Genomic DNA, 16,123 nt, shown 5'->3' with positions numbered 1-16,123 from the left:
CAGTCACTCCTTCCTTCTGAGAAAATTAGAGTTTGCTGTGATAGCAGAGAGCCAAATGTTCCTATGCTCAGGGGTAACAGAAGAGAGCACATCACTGCAGACATCTCGAGTTTATCTGTACCAGTGAGCAGCCTGACTGAGCCCAGGGTGGAGTATTTTTATTTATTTTTTTGGTTCAGGTAGATCATATATTCATGAGTTATACCATAGGTCACGACTGCCCCTAGCAGATAATATCGACCTTTGGAGAAAGAGGGAGGTAGAGAGAAAATATGACTGGTTTTATTAAGCCTTTACCAAAAGAAATGAATGACACCAAGTGCTAATGAAAGTTTTGGGATAAATGTTAAAGACATTCAGTGTGGCCAGAGCTGTTTGGCTGCAATAGTTTAGCAAAGTATTGTACTCATGCATTAGTACACTTAATTGGGAGCATCCAACACATACTCGCCAATCATGGTACTACACCTTTAAATGTGTTTTCCAAATGCATAAATGGATTTGCACACATATAAACACTAGTTGCATAAGTAGCCCGGACTGATTTACCCAAGGGTTCTTTAGTGTATCAGTCGAACACATGTGTAATTTATCAGATCACAGCAAGGGGGAATAAAACTATTCTCATTTATGTTCTATATTTTACTTATGCCTCAAGAACACAATAAGCCTAAGCCTGAGTAAATCTCCATACTGCAGAGCCATGCAGAAGAATAAATAGTGCACAGATGCTTTCTGAAAATAAACATTTGCTGGCGTTGGTTGACTTAGCTTTCTTATCACGACAGTGATTCAGTCCCACATATGAACAGGGACTGGGAGCTAAAATTACTGTAATGTTCTCTAAACAATATTAGAGTTAGGGACTCACTGTTTCTCTAAGTGCAACAGTTTTGCAACAGATCAGCATTTTAATAAAGTAAAAAATGAAGATGAATTCTTTTGCTCTGTAAATGGCCTACACAATTAAGAAGCCTGTTCCTATGTATTTTGCAAACAATATAGCCTATAACTGACAAATAACTATAATAAAACCATAAGTGTTATAATAGAAACAGTTATCATTTGCTGGTTTCAGATTGAGCATATTAAGATGACAGACACGTCAGCAGAAATCTGCATCTGCTAGCTAGTATAATGCTACAAGCAGCAAAAAGTACAAGTAATAGGAAAATGTGTAAATATGGACCGCCATCTGGTGGTCATAAATCATAAACTGGAGAGGTTTTGGTTATTTTCGTAGAAATATCTTCCAGTAAATAGGCTATAATGAAAGGAATTTCTTTAAAATTAATTCACTAAATGATTACAAATTAAATAGAATAATTAGCCTATTATTAAATTTCAAGCAAAGAGTCACCCAAAGATTTCATCAAAGTATGACTTTTGTAAGATTTTGTAAGACGGCTGAAAATTTAGTTTGAAATTGTCATTTTTATCAAAAAGTCTGGGCGGATCACTTTTGATTCATGCACTTTTGGGCCTATTTTATTTTATGTTTTGATGACCGAAGCACAGATGCGTTAAAGCAATGTTATCATATTTATATACATATTTATGTTTAATGTTAGGCTTGTTTATCTTTTAATACGTAAATTCACAAAAAAAAAAATCTGGCTTTTTTTTATGAAATCAAGCAACCTGAAAACTACCAGTGGATTTAAAAACATACAATCTATGTATAAAGTTTATATTTATTGTTTTATATAAATTTTCTCAGGCATGTTTTATTATTTTACAATCCACGTTGACCTCCCGCAACCGGTAGCCTCTGCGCATGCGCACACTCGTGGCCCCTCCCAGTAACGTCTTTATTCTTTGCCCCTGCGCTTTCTGCGGAAACCCCTCGAGTGCGCGTGCAGTCGGTAGCTTGTTTTCGCAACCCGATGTAGTCAGTATGATCAAAGTGTTTTAAACATCCGCGTTGCCATCAGAGTTGAAGACGGGGGTACTGGATTACCGCGGCAGTATTTTGATAAAAGGAGAACCGTTCTGCTTGCTCGTTTTGTGTTAGTGTTTTCTAATGGTTTTGCTGTAGTCTTTTGTTTTTGTAACGTTGTGTGTGACGGACGCCATTTTAGGTTGATCACACTTGCTAGCTGCTAGCCACATTGTTTCAGGCCTTGCTTCAAACTACGTCGGTTCGTGTTTTGTTGAGATTTGGACTACACCGAACAAACATTTCGGAGGGACTCTGATGCGGGACACTGGGGAGACATATTTGACCGGACTCTACACGGACACTGTTTGAACTCTATATTTCCTCACGGACAGCTCGCGGCTAACCGCCATACGGTCCTGGGACATTGAGACACAGCAGGAGTATTTCTGGCTTCTGCCGGGAAAACCCGTGGACTGAAATCACTTGCGTCTTTAAGATTGCGTGTTAACACTTGACCACGGTCTCTTTGAACACTTGATATTTTCACTTCGCAGTTATTCACGCGAGGCAGAATCCACACGACCTCCTTAGTGGTGACTCTTAGTTTAAAAGAGTGTTGAGATGATGAGCAGACATGGCTGTTGTTCTTAAACTGTTAAGCTGATAAACTGACACTGAGTACAGGGTGATCGCCGGGGAGAGCCCAGGCGGTCGTGCGCACTGTAGTTGAGTTTGGTTGTGTGTGGTGGTGGTGTCTGACCACGAGGATTGTTTAAACATGTCTTGTGTCCATTACAAGTTCTCTTCTAAACTCAACTACGACACGGTCACCTTCGATGGCCTTCACATCACGCTCAGTGATCTGAAGCGCCAGATCATGGGGCGAGAAAAGCTGAAGGCCGCGGATTGCGACCTGCAGATCACCAACGCTCAGACTAAAGAAGGTAAGATGGATTAATACGTTGTTTGTGCACCGCTATTAGTTTGCTATGAGTTAACTGGTTAACGAGGTTTGAAAGAGTACGTATATGTTTTTTTTTTATCAGTGCTAGCTCGAAGCTAATGTTTGCTAACTGAGCTAACAAGGCCAAATCCTGCCAGCATTGTCACTGTACTCTAACGTTCAGTTTTGTTTGCCGAGAGAATCGTATTATGACTGTGATTATTAATTCAATGTAAACGCTGACTAAACTTCAGTTGTGTAGCGAAGGCTCCGTTTTGCGTGTACGTGTTTACGACGTGTGCTTTCGTTTCGTTGAGTAATGGTCTTGTCTTTCTTGCCTGTGTTTGCAGAATACACTGATGATGGAGCCCTCATCCCTAAAAACTCGTCTGTCATCATCAGACGAATCCCTATTGGAGGGCTCAAGTCGACAAGCAAAACATTTGTCATGTAAGTTCATTAATACTTCAGCTTACTGTTTACATCTGCTCTGTGTTTACGTTTAGTTCCGTTTGAAGTATAGAAAATAGAAAAAGAGTTGTTTTCAATATTACTCATTTTACCCAATGGATTTTAAATTCACTACAAGTTGAGATTTTTCAACTGACAGATGATCTATTTGAATTATTAGTTAAGTGTCTTGTTGTTAAAGGGTTAACTGTAACTTAATTGCTGTGATCTTTAATTTTAGAAAGTAGATTTAAAAAAAATAAATAATTTGTACATTTGTAGTATTTGCCAACCTAAGGTTGTAATGCACCTCGTTTCAGTTCAGCAGTTTGAATGTTAAATTGCAGTGATTTTCAGTCATCAGTCTGTGATTGGGGGAATTTACTTTTTAATTGGAAGTTAACCTCTTTTTTTTATTTTGTTTTGCAGCGATCGATCTGAACCAAGTGGATCTTCAAAAGCAGTATGTAAAAACACCCCATTTCCTTGTCTCATTACACACATTTTCAAACTCCTCAGCAGTTGCTTGGTCTTGAAATCATTTAGGGAACTTTCCTCATGCTCCTCAATGTTGTCTTTGAAACCTGTTTGAAGATAACAAAGTTTGTCGAGCTGAATGTTTATATTGTGTGATTCGCTAAAGCTGTTGCATTGATTTTCATGTTTTTATACAATTTCCAGTGTGTACAGAAGTCTGTGCGCATGCTAATACACTGTTTTTCACATTGAATAAGTTCTATACAAAAATGAATTCTGTTGTACAGTGTAGTGTAAGATCATTTTGATCTATATAATTTTTGAACATGGCCAATGTTCAGTTTGTTTGTCCTTAAAGTGACACATCTGTAAAAAGCTGTCTGTTTTTTGTTTTTTTAATAAAAAAATACATTGTGTTATTTATTAATTTCACCTTGTATCATACAGCTTCAGTGTCTGACTACTCATGTTTACTCAAATGCTATCATAAGAAATAATTTAGTTGTGTGAATGTGTGGGAGAGAGAGATATATTTATTTATATATTTATATATAAGTTAAATAATGTATGTGTGTGTTACCTAAAACATAATGAGCCTTGCCTTGGACTAACTGAATAAATGAAGGTTTTAATATATACTGGCCATTTGTTCTTGACTTGGCTCAGTGTGTCTTTAGGTAACTGACTATTGGCATTTAAACGAAAATCAAATGAAACTTGGCTCTCATGCAGTTTTAATGATTTAATTTTCATTAAAGGGGTCATATGAAAAAGAACATTATTTTGTGTATTTGATGTAATGCAATGTTTATGAGATTCAAGGTTTAAAAAACAAATTATTTTCCACAATATGTACATTATTGTTTCTCCTCTCTGCCCCGCCTTTCTGAAACGCGTCGATTTAAACACAGCTCATCGGTCTGAAAAGTGAGGTTTACGCTGATTGGCCTGCTATCCAGTGCATTGTGATTGGTCGAATACCTCAAGCGTGTGACAGAAATGTTACGCCCCTTACTATACTGTGATACCATTCACAACGAGACAAAAACAATAAAACCCATTATAAATGAGGCGTTTGTTGCATCCAGTGGGGACATAATTACTGATTATAATGACTTATACTGTCTTTCTACGCGTTGTGAATCGTGATGCGTTAACATAAAACCATGTCTGCATTTGTGATCGGAGAAACGACAAACAAGCGCTACTCAGTTTAAATCATCATTGGCAAATTATTTAAATATGAAAAAGTACTTACAGGCTGTGAGTCAGAAGCGCCAGACTGTCCTTGCAAAGTTGGAATTGCCCACTTTATAGAAACCGACACCGTATTGCAGGCTACTCTCCCAGGAAACAGCTTTACGTCCTCCGTAAAATGTGCTGCACACATCTGAATATTTGGGTTGAACTGTTCTGGAACAGTGTTGTAAATTGGGGGGGGTGTTAGAACGAGCCGTTTTAGTTAGCGTGGTTGACTCTTAACTTTTATAAAAAAAAATATCTCTTTGGGTTTGAGACTTTAGTCTTTGCAATTTATTACAGATCTTCTTCATGCACCAAGAGCTTGTAACACTCCAAAGAGAAAGGAAAAATTGAAATCGCATCATATGACCCCTTTAAAGGAAAACAAACTACTTTTAGTAATATGAGTTAATTTCTATTCCCTGCTCTAGTTAAAAAAGTACATAAATTGAGTCCTCTGTTAATTCTTATTCTAATTTAAGTATTTTGATTTTATATATATATATATATATATACATACACATATACACTAACTTTTTTACACTTCAAAAGTGCTAATTGTTGTTTAAATTGTGTCTTGGCCCATGTAGGTGTTGATTACAAATAAACAATTTACTATAATATTTGATGAGAGAAACATTCAGAACTTTAAGTAATGTTACTATTTGAACAAATTTATTATAGTCATACTTGAGTTGTTCTCATTGCTTGTTATAGCTTATTGTGTTACTTTACAAAAGCCGCAGGGAAATGAAAGAGCACAGACTGCTTTGGGTGAAATTCCTGACCAACTGTCAACACTATTGTGTAGTTGTATACAATACATTGGTCTTATTTTGGTCTTTATAGTGAGTTTTTTTTTTGTTTTGTTTTTTTAATGATAATTGGTAAGAAGTCTATATCGGTGATTCTTGTAATGACGTTTGTAATGAGAGGTTGTAGTTTCAGCTAATATTTGTGTCATTCTGATATGGTGAATTACACAAAATGTTCACTTGTCTTTTGTTCTAACAAAGCTAAACTATTTTTCCAACACTTTTTTTTGAACATTGTACTTTAATGCCCCACAGCAATCTGCCTTTTCATATTTTAAACGTGACTTTATTTGTACTTGTTTTCTATATTTGATGTCTTATTTCAAATGTTTGCAAAACAGATACTGGGATCTCTCATGTGAAAGCTGAACATATACTATGCTATAATGCTTTACTATTTATATTTAGTAATTTTTGTGATGGCACTTGTAGTTTGATTGTCTCCCATGTACTTGTGTGATGTTGAGACCCAAACTACCTATAAAAACAGTGACCCCACTATGAGGCACATTTTGTAGGACAGTTTTACAAAATTCCAGTGAAAAGTTTAAAATGCGCATTTCATATTCTATATGGCCTGTTGTATTATAGTTATATTTTCTACATGAATAAATTGCATTATTTTTATATGATTTACTGCAAGGTTTTACAATAAAACATCAGTATTTAATTCGCTTACATCTTTCTTAAGGCCCTGTGTGTTCACTCTCCATAGGTTTTTTGTTTTTGGAAATCTTTCTTAGGTTACAAATAATTGGCTCAACCTGTGGAACATAGCTATGATGCTATATTTTTTTCTCCCCACAGTTTATAACAGTTAAAGCTAAGAAATATCCATTAATTGGTATTGACCTTAAGATAAAATATGTAAAGGTCTAATTTACAGCCTGGAGTTAACATTTTTAAACGCTTAAAATTTCATGTGTCCAATATGAATTAGTCTTGTTTTAAATATACTAGTTAATTTTTTTAATTGTTTGTTTGTATAGAGTTCATTTTGAAGATATTTGTCCAATTTCTCTCTGTTGGGCATGATAGAGTTGTGCCTTGTCATAGTGGTGAAACCCCTCTTTGTTTTAATGTTTTTTTTTCCAATGACAGATTGATGATTCTCCGTCCATTTCATTGGCCCTGCTTTCAAAGGTATTTTAAAGTCTGCAACCACTTGATACACTCCACTCTACTGTTACTAAATTCAATGTTTTGGATTTGGCAAGCCATAATGTAGCTACAAGTCAGCAATATTTTGTCAAAAATCTTGTGGTTAGTCCCATCCAGCTTATTTATGTTTGCAATAGTCATTGTAATTATTGTGAAATAGTTTTTGCATCTTGGTTATCAATAGTAATATTGATAATTTAGCTTTTTTTACATGCTGTATATCAATTAGATTTTTTTAAATTGTTTTAAATGTAAGATATTTAGAATTGTTGCTGATATGTGCTCATACATTTATCAATTGTATAATTGTCAATACTTGTGTGAAAGCCTGGTCCTGTAAAGAGTGAGCTCACTGTCTTTTATCAATGTGGAGTGGAGTACCGTTTAAACCTCTTGCCCACATGACCCTAATTGCACGTGCTGATATTTTTTATTTTTTTAACATTGAAAAATGAAGCACTCTGGAATCCTTTTGTAGTCTTCATCACTGATCACTGACGTTTTTTCCACAGTTCCACATATATATATAGTTTTCTTCTTGCTGTACTTTAAAGACAACAGCAACATTATGTATCATACTTTGGTATGATTATACTTTATATTGCTAATAGTTAATTGTCTTATTTATTCTTCATGTGATGTCAAAATTGTTCACAATATAGTGTAATATTAGTACAGTTGGAACTTCTCATGTTTATACCCTAAATGGAGGAGACTATTACATTCAGGTTCTGTGTACATGTCTTACACCATGAATGCATTGCATTTGTTAGTATGAAATCATCTGTGTATATCTGACACATTGCAATAAAATTTATCAAATGGCAAAAAATCTTTTAGACCGTGGGCAATGCATGTGTATAATTGGAATTTAGTCATGTATGTGAGTTGGTTTGTCTTTCGATTATGAATTTTATATATCTTCTCTCTTGCTGAGGTTAATATAAAAAGTTTGTTGCCCCTTTGTTTCTTTAAGGCCTGAGGAGGTACTGTTAATGTAGTATTTTTAAAGATCTCGTACTGATGTAGGCAAGAAGCTGCTTCTTACAGGACAAGGTTTCAGTATTTTTTTTTTTTTTTTTTTTTGGGCTCAATTGAACATTCCAGCATTTTGATTTTATTTGTGAAAACATTATTGCCTGTTAAACAGACAGCCAATCTTGCTGAAACCAATGCATCAGAGGAAGACAAAATAAAAGCAATGATGTCTCAGTCCAACCATGATTATGACCCAATCCAGTAAGTATGCCATTCAAGACACTGACAGTTGTTGTTGCTTAAATTACTCTTGGCGTCAATTCTAACAAAAATCTATTCATTAGTTATGCAAAGAAGCTTGTTGGTCCACCTCCCCCAAACTACACATGCTTTCGTTGTGGAAAAACTGGACATTATATCCGAAACTGCCCAACCAATGGGGTAATTGGGTTTTCATTACCACAGCTGCTTTTACATGACAATTATTTTGAACTTGATCCTTGCTACAACTGTTTGCTTGTGTAAATGTTTTTACCATTAGTATGCTCATTTAGTCAGAGAAGAAATGTAACCTTGAATATCAACTGTGCGTTAGCAGGATCGAAGTTTTGAAGCTCCCCAACGGATAAAGAAAAGCACAGGAATTCCTCGGAGTTTCATGGTGGAGGTTGATGATCCAAACAGAAAGGGAGTCATGTTGACCAATAGTGGAATATATGCCATTCCAACTATCGATGCGTGAGTATACTTGACCTTGCTGTAAGTGATTGTGTTGCAGGATCATTTTTTTCAGCTTTTGTAATTTTACAAAACCACAATGGGTAGTGGCCTCAACATATCAATTCTGCTGATAATATTGGGCTTTCTGTGTTTAGTGAGGCCTATGCCATTGGGAAGAAAGAGAAGCCACCATTCTTGCCCCAAAATCAATCTTCATCCTCAGAGGAAGAAGATCCAGTACCTGACGAGCTGCTCTGTTTGATCTGCAAGGATCTTATGACAGATGCTGTGGTTATCCCCTGCTGTGGAAATAGCTACTGTGATGAGTGTAAGTGTCTGTATACAACAAATATAAAAAGTTACGTGATTTTGACCTTCTAAAGCTTACACAGTCTTTTGGCTGAAGGTATTCGAACGTGTTTGCTGGAGTCTGATGAACATGTTTGCCCAACCTGCAAACAATCTGATGTATCTCCTGATGCATTGATCGCAAACAAATTCTTGCGCCAAGTAAGAAATACCTATCTTTATTTTATTTTAATGTTAAACAGCAGTTTTCACTTCTAAGTTAATAGTAGAACATTAAGACAGCTTATTCTTTCCAACCCCAGGCAGTGAATAATTTTAGAAATGAAACTGGATATACCAAGAGGATTCGAAAAGCTGCAGCTGCTCATCAAGCAGCTGCACAAGGAGCCCAAACACAAGCTCCTGCCCAGCGGCCACCTATGAGACTGGCAACCTCACGCCAGCAGGACCCTCTGATGGCCAATGTTCCAAGCTCAGCAGCTGATAGCACCCCTCCCCAAAGCACACCTGCTGCCCCTTTATCTCCTGTTAGCACTCATCAGCCCTCCAGCACCCCACCATCTTCTAGCAGCTCCACTGTAAACAGCAGCAGTGCACCTGCAGCTTCGAACTATAGCCCTGTGGTGAACTCTCCTCAGCATTCTACGAAGCAGGATGATCCTCCTTCATCTAAGTAAGTAATTTTCCAGCATTTATATAACTTAAGAGGATCCACTGGTTGTGTAAAACATGAGATACTGGATTCAGATTTGTTTTATGGAATCGTTGTTCCCACCCAGGGAACCAGAGGTCCCAGCATCTACTGTTGTGCCTTCATCAGACACTGCTGCCCCAACAAATTCCATTCAGAAGGTATTAACTCTTTGTATATTATTCTTTATTTGTTAATTTAAGAGAATTACATAGACTAATAAAGCAATATCACATGGGAAAGAGTAGTTAAGATTAAATATGGATACTTCCATTAGTACAATTCAGTGTTTTTTTTTCCCCCTCCCTTCTATTTGTTGTCTAGGGATACCATGTCCCAGTAATTGGGAAGCCGAATATGCCTCAACACCACATGCATAGATCAGGTAAGATAATATCAGCACAATTTCATGTGTTTTTCCTGTGGACTTGGCCATTCTTAATATTTAAGGTGTTTTTTTTTTTTTTTTTTTTAGGACAGCCAAGGGCTAGTGGACCAAGGCCATCTGGAAGCCGTCCTGCATGGGATCCGTAAGTATTCTAAAGTGTATTCTTAAAAGATTGAATTTTCATCCAAAAGAGACCAATTCTTCATTCCTGTTTATTTATAATATCAGGTCCTCAAGTAGAGGGAGAGCTCCTAATGAACGACCACCAAGAACACAGCCTCCCCCAGTACAAAACCTTCCTCCTGTAGTCCCTCCAGTGTATGTGCCTCCTGCTCTTTTTCCTCCTCCACCACATCCTATGCCTCAGCCACCTGGTGGTGTTCCACAGCAGTATCCTATACAGTATCCTCCAGGACAACAGCCTCCCCCTCCCTACAACATTCCACCACCTGTATTTCCACCTGTCCCACCAAATGTGACCGCTCCATGGGTGCCTCCTGGTGCACAGCCACCTATAGCCAACCCCATCTCTACTATGCCAACAGCACCTTTTCTATCCAAGGAGGAGTTTTACCGTCAGCAGCGTAGATTGAAGGAAGAGTAAGTAGTTCTAACATATACTTAAAGGGTTACTCCACTCCAAAATGAAAATTTTGTCATTAATCACTTACCCCCATGTCATTCCAAACCTGTAAAAGTTTAGTTTGTCTTCGGAAAACAATTTATGATCTTTTGACTGCCAAGTAATTAACACTGTCAAAGCCCAGAAAAGTATGAAAGACGTTGTCAAAATAGTCCATCTGCCATCAGTGACGAGAATACTTTTTGTGCGCAAAGAAAACAAAATATTGACTAGATTCATGTTTTTCTTCTCCTCCGTGATAATTCCTGCAAGCGCGTTCACGATCAGAATTCTTACTACTCTGGCCTCTACGTTAGCAGGCCACGGCGTATGCGTCATGCGTGATCTGAGACGTGTTTCAGAGTTTACAGAGAACCCTGTAGGCGCTGCTCGTGAACTCATGAACGTGCTTGCAGGAAGTGTCACGGAAGAGAAGAAAAAGTTGAATATAGTCTGTTTTGTTTTCTATGCGCACAAAAATTGTTCTCGTTGCTTTATAAAATTCAGATTGAACCACTGATGGCTGATGGACTATTTTGTCGATGTCTTTCATACTTGCATACGAAGACAAACAAAGATTTGACAGGTTTGGAACGACATGGGGGTAAGTGATTGACAATTTTCATTTTGGGGTGGAGTAACCATTTAGGAAATATATATTTAATTGCTAAAATGGTTAATTTGCTCATTCCTCGTTATGATAGTGATTTTGATTGTAGTGTCATAATTTGTGTTTTTGACGGTTACTTTTGAATTATTGCATTTGTATCATTGTTCTGACCCCTCTCATAATCATGTATGTAGTAATGAATTACCAAATTTTAACTGCAAAGTTTTTTCTTCCTGTCTTTGATAAATAGTTCCCAATGTCGATTCGTTACCAGGGAGAAGAAGTCCAAACTTGAGGAATTTACTAATGACTTTGCCAAAGAGCTTTTGGAGTACAGAAAGATTCAGAAGGAGAGAAGGCGATCCTATTCTAGGTTAGGAAAATTGACAGGTGTCCACCACCAAGATGTCATTTTTAATGCACAACTTATGGCATCAACTAAATTCTCACTTACCTTTCTTCTGCAGGTCAAAGTCTCCTTACAGGGATTCCTCCTACAGTGGCTCATCATATTCATATTCCAAATCCCGCTCTCGGTCCAGATCACCACGGTCCTACTCTCGGTCAGTTTCCCGATCTCGCTCAAGATCCCGCTCACGCTCTCATTCCCGATCACGCTCCTACTCTCGCTCACCATACTCCCGCAGGGGCCGAGGTCGAAGCCGTAGCTATCGATCTAGGTCACGCACTCCAACATACCATCGCTCCCGCAGTAGATCACCATCATATAGGGGTCGGGAGATGAGTGGAATGGGAAGTGGGATCTATCGTTCCCGCTCTAGATCCCCACTATATAGGAATCACAGTCCCAGCAAGAAACTCCCACCCCCTTCTCAAATTGAGGGTGAGCGCAAATATGCAGGGAGATACAGAGAGCTCCCTCCTTATGATCCTAAGGAATATTATGGCCGCAACATAGACCAAAGTGACCCCTATGAGAGAGAGCGATATCGAGAGTGGGAGAGAGAGTACAGGGAGTGGTACGATAAATACTTCAAGAACTACAACAACCCACCAAGTAGTCAAATGCGAGGCCGTGCTCCAGGCAACAGAGACCCCTATACCCCTGAGCGTTTTGCTCCTCCCCGACCAAGGGAAAACTCCCCCTACAGCAGGGGACGTCGGGAGGATTATCCGCCACCACCTCAGAGCCACAGTGTCCCACCAAGAAGCAGAGGTTCAATGACATACCAAGAGAAGTGTGCTGAGAAGTATGGCCACCTTCATGTCAACGCCACTGGAGCAGGAAGAGGACTTAACAAAGAGTTTTTGAAACCTCTTAAGGACCGAGAACCTGGTGGCAGCACTGCTGCAGACCCCAAGTCTATGAAACATAAAAAACATCGCAAAAAGAAGAGAGAAGATAGTGACCTCTTCAGTCACTCTGACTCTATGGATGAATCCAGGAAAGATGATCGTAAAGAGGATTCCATGCTGATGAATTCAAGTCGTGATGCCACACCTGTCAGGGATGAGCCAATGGATAGCTCTACAGTGCCCTACAAGACTACTCCTGTAAAGGAGAAGAAAGAGAAGTCAAAAAGCAAAACTGACAAAGTTAAACGAAAGTCTGAAAACAGTGGGCAGAAGAAGGAAGCATCAGGAAAGATGTCAAAACCTGCTAGAGAGAAAGAATCTGATGCACCACGAGAAAAAGTGGCTCCCACTGAACCAGCCATTAAGAGAGTCAAAGACGAACCATCCCACAAATCTGAACCAAGCAAACCTCAATCCTCAGAGTCCAAACTCATGCTCCCACGCAAGTTGATGCAGTCTAGGCCCATCAAACACCATCAGGAGGTAAAGCCCATCAAAGATGAGCTCAAAAGCAAGAAAGAATTGGTGAAAGACCCTGTAAAGCCAGATAAAAATCCTGTTAAAGATGTGAAGGTCCCCAAAAAAGAACCAGAGAAGCCTGTGAAAACTGAGGAGAAGATGTCTGCTAAGACAGTTGATACTAAACAGGATAAGAAGAAACGGAAAGATGACAAGCCACCTGCAAGAGACCTAGATGTTCCTCCAGTAAAAGTAGCAAAAATAGAAGTTGACGTTGCTAAAAGCTCTCCAAAACCTAAACCCAGACTGGAGAGCGAAAGGCCAGTTGAAAAGGAGAAAGTAGCTATTCCGTCTCTGATGGACATTAAGCCAGAGCCTGTAAGAAAGATTAAAATCAACAGGGAAATTGGCAAGAGAATATCTAGCATTGATCGGCCTCTTTCAGCTGAGGACTCGGCTTATGCCACAGGAAAGGGCAGACTGGACAAATCAAGAGGAAAATTGAGGAGGAAGGTTCATGCATCCGATGGGTCAGGGTCCATATTGGTTGATTACACCAGGTGAGATGATTTATATATTAAAGTACTTGGCAACTTGTATTTTCTTTTAATCTGTACTATCAACTTATTCATATGCTTGTTGTGTTTGGTAGCACCAGTTCCACAGGTGGGAGCCCCATCAAAAAGCATGAAGACAAGCTTGACCTAAAGAAGACTGTGGTGAAGACCCTGGAGGAATATACCAATGACAGCTCCACCCCCGCTGAGGATGAAATTGTCATGATCCAGGTGCCCCGATCCAAGTGGGAAAAGGAGGACTATGAATCTGAGGACGATGAATCTAAGGTTGCCACCAGAACAGGCAGCATCAACACATCCAGCTCTGCTCCTTCAGGGGAGAACACTGCAGTGAAATCAGCTGGTAAGGAGTCTCCACATGCTGACAAAGCTCCGTCAGTCTCCAAAGAGGCAGAAGTCAAACCTGCCAAGGACTCCACATCTGACGATAAGGAGAAAGATACTGACAAGGAGAAAGACGGAGAGCGAGAACGAGACAGAGGGAAAGAAAAAGAACGCAGCAACACTGCAGATCGTGAGACAGCTGATAAAAGGAAACCTAGTGTACCTAATCAGGAAAGAGAGCGTGCACAGGAAAAGGGCAGTGACCATGGCAGTGAACGAAGCTCCTCTTCCCAGTCCTCCAGAGATAGGCAAGCTGACAGGCCTGAACCTACCTCTAGAAAACCAGCAGGAAAGGAAACAAGTACAGGTGTCCCCAGTAGAAAAACAGAACATAGAGATGATGCTAGAGACCACTTAGGCACTAGATCAAAAGATGAGAGAAATCCAATCAGGAGGAAAGTATCGCCCTCCCCGCCCCCAAGGGTAAAGGACTTACACACAGACTCTGGAAGAAAAACTCTTGAAGCACCTCAGGAGTCACAAAGTCCCAGTAGGAATAAGAGAGCATCATCGCAGAATGCCCCAGAGCCAAAACGAACAGGGCCAGAGGACCACAAAGGAGACTGGCCATGCAGTAAGGAGAGCCAGGGTTCTAGGCATTCTGACGTACGTCCTGCAAAGGACCGGGAACACAGGACTCCTCATAGAGCTTTGACTCCAGAGCCTAGAACTGATGCTGAGAAAGGTGGCGTACATGGCGACCACATCAAAACCCCATCTGCACGCTCCACAAGACTGTCCTCAGATTTAGCACGGGAAACAGACGAGGCTGCGTTTGTCCCTGACTACAGCGAAAGCGACAGTGAGACCTCAGACATTGACAGCAAAACAGAGCAGAGAGGGCGAGAGAGGGACAGCAGTGGCAGCCAGAGTCCGAGCCCATCTGGAAGCCACGGACACAGCAGCAGCCCCAGCTCTCCCGGCAGTCAGGACAGCAAAAAGAAGAAAAAGGACAAAAAGGACAAGAAAGAAAAGAAGAAACACAAGAAGCACAAAAAACACAAAAAGCATAAGAAACATACGAGCAATGAGTCTGAATCAGAGCTCAAAGGACAGAAACACAAACATAAGAAAAAGAAGTCTAAAAAGAGCAAGGACAAAGACAAAGATGACAAAGAAAAAGATGAGAGTGAGAGAGATGAACATAAGGCAAAAGTGTCTGTTTAATTCATTTTAGGTTTAACTATTTGTTTGATTTACTCATCTTTAAGCAGCATTGAAAAATAAAAATGTTGTTCTGCAGAGAAGTTAAGTACTGTTCCGATTTCATCGTTTGCTATATCTCAATGGTTAACAACATGCTTTTTTGACCACGCTAACCTCTCCCCACCAATGTAAGAGAGTAGCTACCTTAATGATAAAGGTTATTTTATTTTGGGTTCTGAATTTTCATGAATGTTTTGGTTCTCATTTAAAAATGTTGCAGATTCTCATTACATCATGGTTTTGCATTAAGGCAATTGTAGAGGAAGCACTTTAGAAATGTGAATGTGATCGCAGATTTGCAAAGAGTTGCAAGAGCCCTTTTGTACCTCATCTCTTGTATGTTTAAGTTGGAGAGAAGCATATCATTATGACAGTATGATAATATTGTTACAGAGGTAACGGGGGAGTGGCATCCAGCCATTGGGGCAAGCTGATTTACAAAGTGTATGTTTTTGCACTGTGAATATTTCCTCTACTCTTTCGTTTTATTTTAATTCACCTTCATAACAGTAATTTAAATTATCTGCTGAAATGGAATTGCATATGTTTTGAGGATAATAAATTTTTTTCAGGAAACATAAATGGTTTCTCATGTTGTTTATTTTCATGCCTTGGTAATAAAGATTACTTAGGAACCATAGATGAGTCTTTCTAGTTGTCTTTTTCAATAAAAGTTCTTCTTTGTACATGTACTTCACCGGAACCAACTATTACATTTTTGGAAGTGTTTAGGTTTAATATTTAATTGTCCTATATGTACTTGTAATTGGATAGGTGCTCTTTTTTTTTTTTTTTTTTTCTCAATGGTGCTACACCCATCCGATGCCATATCTTCTTTTGAATCCTAACCGATTCAAGCTAATTTGATTATTCTTACACATTTAAAGTAAG

At 39.0% G+C, this 16,123-nt stretch overlaps 1 protein-coding gene across 3 annotated transcripts; it reads left to right on the top strand.

Annotated features, from left to right (window-relative positions):
* The first annotated feature begins 1,824 nt into the window (after positions 1-1,824).
* LOC109068479 (E3 ubiquitin-protein ligase RBBP6-like) lies at positions 1,825-15,872 on the top strand. Of its 3 annotated transcripts, none has more exons than XM_042719967.1 (17): positions 1,825-2,826; positions 3,176-3,275; positions 3,705-3,738; positions 6,911-6,952; positions 8,121-8,209; positions 8,293-8,389; positions 8,547-8,686; positions 8,824-8,996; positions 9,075-9,178; positions 9,280-9,650; positions 9,757-9,829; positions 9,993-10,053; positions 10,144-10,198; positions 10,285-10,656; positions 11,539-11,661; positions 11,756-13,624; positions 13,717-15,872. In XM_042719967.1, exons 1-17 carry the CDS (start codon positions 2,661-2,663, stop codon positions 15,191-15,193), a joined length of 5,346 nt encoding a protein of 1,781 aa, XP_042575901.1. In that variant the 5' UTR covers positions 1,825-2,660; the 3' UTR covers positions 15,194-15,872. The 3 variants fall into 3 exon arrangements, with proteins under 3 accessions (XP_042575901.1, XP_042575902.1, XP_042575900.1); XM_042719968.1 differs by having other exon boundaries at positions 8,544-8,686; positions 11,563-11,661; XM_042719966.1 differs by having other exon boundaries at positions 8,544-8,686.
* Positions 15,873-16,123: the final 251 nt, after the last annotated feature.

This window comes from Cyprinus carpio, chromosome B3 (assembly GCF_018340385.1).
Source record: "Cyprinus carpio isolate SPL01 chromosome B3, ASM1834038v1, whole genome shotgun sequence".
NCBI classification, from domain to species: Eukaryota; Metazoa; Chordata; class Actinopteri; order Cypriniformes; family Cyprinidae; genus Cyprinus; species Cyprinus carpio.
The sequence above is the reverse complement of the archived record's forward strand: the minus strand, read 5'-3'. Positions and strand labels throughout refer to the sequence as shown.

Coding starts and splice junctions, on each gene's coding strand:
- LOC109068479 (XM_042719966.1), top strand. CDS start 2,661: ATGTCTTGTGTCCATTACAAGTTCTCTTCTAAACTCAACTACGACACG. Junction 10,054..10,143: donor ACACCACATGCATAGATCAG/GTAAGATAATAT, acceptor TTTTTTTTTTAG/GACAGCCAAGGGCTAGTGGA. Junction 10,199..10,284: donor AGCCGTCCTGCATGGGATCC/GTAAGTATTCTA, acceptor TTATAATATCAG/GTCCTCAAGTAGAGGGAGAG.